Below are 9,990 nucleotides of genomic sequence, written 5' to 3' on the forward strand. Positions count from 1 at the left end.
AGCAGGCAACTTTAATACCTTTTGGACAAGGAAACAATAAATTTGTGAGGAATTGACAAAACAGAGGGGTTTGATCTTGTGGTAGTAAATTAGTGAAGAATTAACAAGGTTTGTTTATGCAGCCTTCTGGGCACTAAGTTCCCTATTTCTGGTGATAAGGATGCCTTTTATCCTCCTGGTATAGGGAGTGTACCTTCGCATGGGAGATTTGTTTCCTGATTTCAAGGGGGACAAAGGAGGGTCAGAGTGCCCTTGCTGCACCTGTACTTTTGGGGTGGCTTATTTTGCTCCGCTTCAGCTCTGCCTTTGAAACTGAGTACATAGATTGCTCTATTGAACTGGTCTCTTAGTCTTGAAAATAAGTTGGTTTAACTAAACTGTTGTGTCTCATTTTAGGAGGTGGTGTTATAGGTGGACCTCCAAAGTCAGTCCTATATGGTGTGAGCAGCTCCATCAGGTATTTAACAAGTGACATTTCTATGGAAACAAAAGAAAAACAATGGTTAATGATCTGAGCAGACTATAACCCCAGTTTCTGAGTTTTGAAGGCAGCCGGTCCAGAAGATTTCTCTGGACTAGAAGTGTCTTTAGATGGAGTGAGGGTGGCAGTGGCAGTCTGACAGATTTTCCGGGTTTGTAGATTGAAGGTCTCAGGTGGTCTTTCTGAGTGGTCATATAGCAACAGGCATGAAGATTGTCCACACGTGAGCTGTTGTGGTGATCTCTCCAAAGTTTATATCAAATTGTCCAACCTTAGCTTCCATGGCTTTGAGAAAAAGGCTGCTTTAGTTCTCAATGATTCTAAGTCAAAGAATGAGAGAAAAATTGGAAACATTAGTTTGGAGAGTTGCAGCCAAATATTGGAGGAATCTAGAAGAATTCAGCATCTTTTTCGTTTATAGGTAGAAAACAAAACCTCAAAAACAATGAACAGAACTAGAACCTAATATCTACAAGTGTGTATTATAGTTTCTACTAAAACATAATTTTTCTCTCTACACAGAAGATGCTGTAACTGGAAACTCAGGCCAGAAATAGAGAACAGGGAGTATTCCAACAAGATTACCAAACTTCCAACTAAAAGAGAAGTCTTCTGCTAGTTATGACAGGAAAATTTCCTGTGCTGTCCCTCAAGGAAGATACAGCCACTATTAAAACCACAACATTAAAAAAAAAAAAAGCCACACCATGATGAATAGAATTAGGCTCATATGCTTTCAGAAACCAGTAAAACACTACAGCTTCTCAAACCTTCTAATGTAATTATTCATAAGGGAGGGTGGTACATAATGTACATGCCCAAGATCTTGGGGGTAGTGTCTGATACCTTCTATAAACCAGAAATTTATTTATAATTTCTTGTTTTCACTTTAAAAATAAGAAAAATCTCTGTGATTTGTGCTTTCTACCCCCTGATATACATGTGTGTGTTTTAATATAAAAATAGTGTTTTGGGCTTCCCTGGTGGTGCAGTGGTTGGGAGACCGCCTGCCGATGCAGGAGATGCGGATTCGTGCCCCGGTCCGGGAAGATCCCACATGCCACGGAACGGCTGGTCCCGTGAGCCGTGGCCGCTGGGCCTACGCATCCAGAGCCTGTGCTCCGCAACAGGAGAGGCCACAACAGTGAGAGGCCCGTGTAACGCAAAAAAAAATAAAAATAATAAAAAAAAATAGTGTTTTAAATTGCCATTTGTGTGTCCCTGGCATACTATGGGGTATAAGTGCCTCAATTTAATAAGCACCAAGTGGAGGACATACTGACCTGTACAAACCACTTGGAAAACTTGCTAAGATTTAGATTCTGATTCTGTACATCCAGGATGGGATCCCAGATTCTGCATATCTAAAAAACTCCCAGGTTTCTCCTATGCAGCTGGTCCAGGAGCTGCATTTTGAGCAGCGAGGCTGTAGACAAGCAGATTGCGCAGAGTGATCTCTGACCAGCAGCTTCAGCAGCTTCTGGGAACTTACTAGAAATGCAGACTCTTGGCTGCTTATTAAGATCTACTGAATCCAAAACTCTGGGGATGGGGTCCAGAAATCTGTGTGTTTTTTTTTAACAAACCCTCCAAGAGGGCTTCTGACTTAGACTACTTAACCAGGACAGTAAGAATTAAGTCAGCCAAGAGTAAAGGTTATAGGTGTTCAGGTCCTTAGATACCTGTGATACATGAATGGCTTGAAGATCCATGCACATGAATTAAAACCAAGAAAAGAAATTTCCTGGAACTGATTCAGCAGTCAAGAATCAGAGCTGAACTCATCGTGACCAGGGCAACACAAACATATTGCACAGTAAAGACCCAGAGGGGATCACCTAGAGGTGTATCTGCAGAGGAGATTTGGAGGAAGGTTCCAAGAGGAAATGAAAGTCCACCAGGACCATTTTGTCCTCCTGAGGCTTGGGCTTTAGATACCTGAGTTCAGCTTTCAAGCCCAAGGAGTGGGTGGGAGGGGGGCTGGAGAGAGGATGGGGAATATTCCTGCATAGCCAGTGTGCCATCAGATTGTAATTAGCCTGTGATACAGAACACTGATTTCTACACGTTAGCATTTACTCTTTAGGGAAGCTTTGTTTTAGAGTCTTCATCAGTTTCCTAAGGGAAACTCCCAACTTTGTTCTTTATTGTCTTCTAAAGAATCTTATGAACTTTTGCTTCTAGTGGGGAAAAAAATATGTCCAAATCTAGATGGAAATAGCTATAGAGAGAGTACCAGGGGTCAGGTCTGGGGAGACCACAGTGCCAAAGAAGGTAGCAAGAGACTGTGGTGAGACAATCAGGAAAATTCTAAGCTAGCCTCTGGTTGCCCGGAGGTGCTCTCACACAGTCCCTGTGTTGCTAAAGCTGAGCTGCCTCATTACAAGAAAAACCTGGAATTTCCTTCAACTTGGGCTAAAGCCAGGACTGCAGTCCCCAAATGTTTGGTATTAGTGTTCACAAATGAGGTGTTTTCTATAGAGATATGAGGTGCGGCTTGTGATTTTATCATCATGCTTCTACCAAAGAGTAAGTGACCATCATTGCTTCAGCAAAGGGTTGCTTTTTGTTCTGTTCTTTTGGTGTTTTATTTCCTAAATTTCCAGAGACAGACTTTAATTCTTAAGTGGTCTATGTATAGCATGAGCTTTGAAGGACCCCTGAGAGCTGCCTTTCCCTGAAGCCCCCGAATGGCCTCTGACCCTTCCTCTGTTCTGTCTGCAGGTTGTCCCCACCTCTCCCCCAGAGGGTGGCAGCCGGCCCTGGTGGACCAGAAGGTCCAGAAGTTGTGATGCACTGTGTGAACAGCCCTGACCTTAGGTGAGGCCCTTGAGTGGGTCGGGCTATAGGAAGCAGGTTGTGGGCTGTCACAGACCCTCGTGAGCTATAAGAATCAGGGGCTTTCTTCTTGTCCTGGCCCCATTTCTCTTTTTCATCCTCTCTCTAGGGCCCTGGATCTTCTTCACCAACTGCCCCCCCCACCCCAAATGAATACTTTTGGAAAAGAAAGGTAAGGCTATAGACGATTGCTCTGAGAGAATTTGGACAAAATATTGGGCTGGCCAAAAAGTTTGTTCGGGTTTTCCATACGATGTTACAGGAAAACCTGAATGAATATTTTGACCAACCCAATATATTTATATAGAAACATACATATAAACGAATTGTGGAATCATCCTGCCCCTGGAATGCTTCATTCAAAGAGCATAAAGATTTAAGTTAAAGAGGTTAACCCCTAAGACCTAACAGGATATTTGGAACAAGAACATTAAATAATTAAACATAGCTATCAAATTGTTAACAGGCACTAGGTACTATAATCTACAAGGAGACAAAACAGCCTATGTGCACACAAGTGACCTCAAAGTCACTTTCTTAACAGCTGTTTCTAGTTATGCCAAATTTTTTCTACATTGTATCCACTTGGTTTTCAGAGAGACAAGGCTTCAGTCTTAATGAAGAACTTAAAGCATAAATCAGACACCCAAATAAAAACATTATGAAGATAAAAATTGAACTACACCATTTGTTTTATTGTATTTTCAAAAGAAAATCTCATTAACCAGAATAGAGCATACATTTCCTCATTATCACCATATGATGCATAACATTTATTGAACAATTACTAAGGGAAAGTGCTATGCTAGTTGCTGCAACTACTTAACATAATTCAGTTCTTACCAGGTCCTGCGTGGTAGAGGTGGAAACAGGACAGGAACTACTTGAATGTCAGTCAATTCCACTGGAATGAATGAACTGAAACCAGTTAATCTCCAATTTTGCATCATCACCCCATTGTATCACCAGAATGAGTTTGTGGTTAGCTGAGCCCAGGTTATGTGCCTGGTCCTTGGCTCTGTTGTGATGGGCGAAGTTGGGAGAAGGAGTCTCCAGGGACATAGATGTCTTCCTGGCAGGAAAGCACTGCTCCTGATCTGTGCCACCAAGGCTGTGCCCCATGGTAAAGAGGGAACTCCCCAGGAAAAAATCAGAACACTGTTAAAAAGGCAAAAAGTTGGGTACTCAGGGAAGGAAAAGTGTCTGCTTCAGAAACACCAAAATACGCTCAAAGAGGTGAAGTGAATTGCCCAAGCTCACAAGACTACAAAAGTTTCACCTCTGGACTAGAAGACAGAACATCTGAAGCTGGGTGTACCTTCTATTAACTGTAACTTTGACATTACTTTGAAATTACTACACAGAAACCAAAAGGAACAAAAAGGAAGATCAATGTGTTTTAATTCATTGATTAGTTTCAAACTAACCCTTTCCCCCAACCCTGCACCCTGCCTCACTAAGGCAGAAAATACTTTAGACAAGCTAGAACCCTAAAATGACAAGCTTGAGTCAAGAAAGCAAGTAAGTAAATGGTGAAGTCTTTGAAAGGATCATACAGTTCTGGTTTCAAATCCTTCTTCTGATACATAGTAGCTTGTGAGTTTGAATTATATTATGTACCTAAAGCAACTGGCATGGAGCTTTTCCCTTAGTAACTGTTCAATAAATATTATATATTATAATATGATTATCTGGAAATGTTCTGTTCAGATGAATAAATTTTTCTTTTGAAAATGCAGCAATTGAAGGTGATATTCTTGACTTTTGGATAAGCAAAGATTTCTTAAAATTTCTTAAATAAAACACATCAGCACTCATCATAAAAGATAAGTAGAATAAACTGAAATACATGAAAAATTAAGAACTTATGCTTATCAAATGAATTAATAATGAAAAGGAAAGCCAAGAGTGGGAGAAGATATTTGCAATACATATAAATGGCAAAGGACTCATATCCAGACTATACAAAGAACACCTTATATTATTTATCTATTGCTGCAAAACAAATTACCCCAAAGGTTAGTGGCTTAAAACAACAAACATGCATGATTCCCACAGTTTCTGTGGGTCAGGAGTCCAAATGTGGTTTAGCTGAGTGCCTCTGGCTCAAGGTCTCTCACAGGATTTCAGTGGAGCTGTCAGCTAGTGCTGGGCCATCCCAAGGCTGGACTAGGGGACAATCTGTTTGCAAATTCACTTACGTGGAGGTAGCAGGCATCACATGGGGCAGTTCATGACATAGCAGCTGGCTTCCCCCAAGCAAAGACTCTGAGAGGCAAAGAAAGATAGAGAAAGAGGGAGAGATAGAGGGAGACAGAGACAGAGAAAGAGAGAACCAGCAAGACATAAGTCACCATAATTTTATAACCTAATATCAGAGGTGGTATCTTGTTACCGATTCCAAGCTCTTACTGCTTGCTGCACAACTGGTCAATACACTGAGAGATGAGTTTTTGGGGCAAAGAGTAGCAACTTTATTTGGAAAGCCAGCAGACAAAGAACATGGTGGACTAGTGTCCTAAAGAGCCATCTTGCCCAGGTTTGGATGCTAGTTTCTTTTTTTTTTTTTTTTTTGGCATAAAACAATCGGCAATTTAATACGTTGGGAGCACCGTTAGCCATTCTCTCACTCCCCACACGCGGGCCTAAGTGTGCCCCAAGGGCAGCATTGGCTCTAGGGTCACAGCTCCAAGCCTCTGGCCCCCGGGCCAAAGCCCTTTCTCACCGTTCTCTGGCTGACCCCTCCTAAAGAAAAGCCCAGCTCTCAAGAGAATGACCAATGCGGGTGCCCTCGGTACAGCACTTACTACCACTTTCACTCCCTCCCCAACCAGTTGGGATATAAGATGCCATCTGATTGGAATATGAAAATTAAAGCATTTCTCTAATAACACAGTACCATTGATGAAGTCTCCATAGATTTTCTAGTCCAAATGCGTGTGAATATATATATATATTATATGAGAGTGTATAATATATATATATATAATAATTTCTATATATTTTATATAAATTACATATATATATCTGTATATAAATAAGATACTTTCTGTCGCCATGACCGCGCTGTCCCAAGCCGCGAGGCAGTGCACAGATCGTAGCAAAGCCCGGGAGCCTCTCTTCACGGGGTGCGCGGGGCTCGCTTCATAAGCCGCACAGCTGTCCAGTCTGTCTTTCCATCAGTCCTCCTCTCTTCGCTTCTGCTTGGTTTTATGAAAACAATGACTCTGATGGATTTGCACCTGTGCTAGTGCTTGGGAAAGGTCCATGCAGGAATGGGCGCAGTCACATGATGAGTGAGATGGCATCATCCCCAAAAATAAACTAAAACAAAACAAAAATTTAAAAAAACGGAACAGGACTAGAAAACTCAATTTTCTGGACATATCTAAAAAAGGGGACAAGAACAGTAGTCATCTGTTCTCCCCATAGGGACAGGAATGAAGAGGGAGGAGGGAAGAGGGACTTGATTTCTTCTGTTCACAATAGAATGGTTGGAGGGGATTCTTCAGAGTTTTTCAGGGGATGGGACCCAAATGTAGTGCCCAGACTGGTCCTCAATGATTTGTTTGATTTTGTTATAAATCTCTTCCAGTGAGTCACCCTGTACAATGGCTGTGAAGTATTCTCCAAACTCCTGCTCCAGTTTCATGGCTTTGTCATAGATCTTATTTGCTTGTTCATATGTCTGCCGTCGGTTCATTTCCATAAGCGCTTCAATGGACTTGGGCTTGATGAAAATGGCAATGGGGTAAAGTTGTGATTGCTGCAGCCTCTTGATAGCATTGCCAGAAACATCTAAGATGCAGTGCTTGCCCCTCTCTGCAACTGCCCTCACTGACTGGATGCTGGTCCCATAGAGATTATCGTTGAATTGGCCTGCCTCGATGAACTTGTTGTCCTGAATATCCTTCTCCATCTGTTCTCGGGAGACCACAAAGTGGTAGTCTTGCCCATCCACTTCATTATCACGCCGAGGCCGGGTAGTATGTGGTACACAGGATCCAAATTTATGCGGGAACTCCGAAATCAGGTCATCGTTGACTCTGTCCTTCATTGGGCCCAGGATGATGACAGGCCTTGCATAGTGAATTTCTTGCCGTGTCACTGGCTCATATGACAAAATAGCATCCTCTTGCCCTTGTTCCTGTACGCTGCTCTCCTGGGCCATGTTTTCTTTGCTCTTGTAAAATGGAAACTTTCGAGAGAGGCGGAAACTCTTTTTACGTTTCGTTTTGATCGACCTGTTAGAGTCAATCATCCCCGTCCTGGCATGAAACTTCACGGTTTTCAATCGAGCCCTTTCTTTCTTTTCCACCCTCTTCTTACTGGGGATCACACCAATTTGCTCACTTTCTCCATGGGGGGTCACCAGTCTCGCCTGCCACCACTCATCATCAGAGGCGTTAATGACATGTAGAATGTCACCATAGGAGAAGCTGAGGCCTTGGCTCGGCAGGCAGCTGTCCCGAGTCCGGTCATAATCAAACAAGGCCCTGACGTACAAGGACCTCTTCTCACTCGTTCGCAGGGACCCAGACCCAGAGCTCATACTGCTGTTCATCATTTGTTCTCGCAAGTCATGTATCTTCGATTCAAAGCGACTGTATTCTGGCGCCGGGTCGGAGTCCAGGTCTAGTGCTGAGAAAGCGCCAGCTCCGGCCGGCCCCTCTGTCCCGCGCGGGAGACCACGGACACAAAGCGGGGCACGCGGGAGGAGGGGGGGAGGAGGGGGAAGAGGAGGAGGAGGAGGAGGAGGAGGAGGAGGGGGCTAGTTTCTTTTATAGAACAAAGAAGGGGAGGTGATGAGGTAAAGTAAAAAAGGCAATAAGTTGTTGGAACTTATCCTGGTTCTGGCCAGACTCCTGAGGGGGAGGATGTGTTAATTTCTTCCTTCAGACATTTCACAGGTAGGCTTGGCCAGGATATTTCCTGTGAGCTTAAACAAAGGTATTTTAGCTTAACACTCAGGCATAAGCATCAAGGTTCCCAGAGAGGGGACATTATGTATACTTTAAGCTATAGGCAACATCTCTTTGGTGATTAACTTGTAGCAAAAGCAATAGAATACAAAGGTTAAAGTAAAAGGAAACATTGGATATGGAGTCAGATTTGTTTTTCCCTGTTTACTTCTTCCCTCATTACTTTTGCCATGTAGTCACTAGGCTCAGTCCACACTCGAGGGACATGAATACGGGAGGTGAGAACCATTGCAAGCCATTTTAGAGCTGCCTACCACACCTTACAAATCAACAAGAGAGACAAACAGCACAATAGAGAAATGGACAAAGAATTGAACAGCACTTTACAAAAGAAAATATTGAACTCATCAATAAACATAGGAAAACATGCTCATTAGTCAGGAGGGAAATAAAAATTAAAACCACGATGAAATACTTCTACACAACTGACAGAATAGCTAATGATAAAAAGACAGAATACCCCAACTATTGGCAAGAATGTGGAACAATTGGAATTCTCATATATTTCTGGCCAGAGTATAAATCTGTCCAACCACCTTAAATACCTGTCTGGCAGTATTTATTAAAACTACACTACACATATTCTATAACCCAGTGTCTCCATTCCTAGGTAAATGCCTAGCAATTTTGTTAGGCATATATGTGTACACCAAAAGACATATATGAGAACATTCAGAGCAGCTTTATTTATAATAGCCAGAAAACTGGAAACCAATCAATATTTATCAACAATAGAATGTATAAATAGGAGCATACAATTAATTACAATAAAGTGGTGAGGAGATAGACCATGGCTATACCTTGGCAATAGAAACAAATGTCATGAAATAATGTTAGGCAAAAGAAATGGTCGGAAATATATATTTACTGTGCAATTTTACTTATATAAAGCTCAGAAACTGACCAAACTAATCCATGGTGAAGGGATTTCGGAGAGTAGATAGTTTTGATGGGACTTAATGACTGGGAAGGGGCCAGTTCAGGGAGTTTTAGGGGTCTGGTAATGTCCTATTTTTCCTGATCTGGTGATAAGGATGGTTAACTGCGAAAATTCAATCTGCTGTATATTTATGATTCATGCACTTTTCTGTATGTATAGTGTATTTTAATAAAATTTTTACTTAAAAAAATAACAAACTTTCTTCCTGTTATACTATCCAGAATGACAACTGTGAATAAAACTTACTAATACATAAATCTATTGAAATTCTGTGTCCATTGGTGCTATGTCCTGAGGCTTAGTCTCTAAGGTCTTAAATATCAAGAATTAGTTTTTAATTTAATTCCTGGAAACTAAGAATTCACTAACATTGTTGACTTTTCAGTTTCCTTTCTTCCTCAAGGGGAGCATTAGAAATGTCCTCCAATTTGGAGGACAACAAAAGCTGATCTGTGCTTTCCATCCTTAATGAGTCCTCAGAGCCCCGTTCAGTCTTAAAATGATGAACAGAAGGAGAAGAAATAAAAGGGAGGAAGAGTAGAGAAATAAGCAAAATTCGAAAGGAAAGAAAAGAGATAAAAATGTGGGGTGGTGTGGGGTGTGTGTGTGTGTGTTTGATTGGGAATCAGGAGAAACTGGAGGAGGATTATGGAAATAGGGATAGAAGGAGGAGAAGATGAGAAGAGCAGTAAAAGGAGGAATTTAGGACAGAGGAAGAGAGTAAAGCCTTTTCTTAGCCGTATGTTGAA

The 9,990-nt window shown here is 41.8% G+C and overlaps 1 protein-coding gene across 2 annotated transcripts; it reads right to left on the reverse strand.

Annotated features, from left to right (window-relative positions):
* Nucleotides 1–6,827: 6,827 nt before the first annotated feature.
* On the reverse strand, nt 6,828–7,928 carry LOC307050589 (disks large homolog 3-like; the record flags this gene model as incomplete). Of its 2 annotated transcripts, XM_079700702.1 has the most annotated exons (2): nt 6,828–7,426; nt 7,547–7,886. In XM_079700702.1, the coding sequence occupies 2 exons, from the start codon at nt 7,884–7,886 to the stop codon at nt 6,828–6,830; spliced, it is 939 nt and encodes a 312-aa protein (XP_079556828.1). The 2 variants fall into 2 exon arrangements, with proteins under 2 accessions (XP_079556828.1, XP_079556829.1); XM_079700703.1 differs by having other exon boundaries at nt 6,828–7,928.
* Between the last annotated feature and the right edge of the window lie 2,062 nt (nt 7,929–9,990).

This window comes from Hyperoodon ampullatus, assembly GCF_949752795.1.
Source record: "Hyperoodon ampullatus genome assembly, chromosome: 3".
NCBI classification, from domain to species: Eukaryota; Metazoa; Chordata; class Mammalia; order Artiodactyla; family Ziphiidae; genus Hyperoodon; species Hyperoodon ampullatus.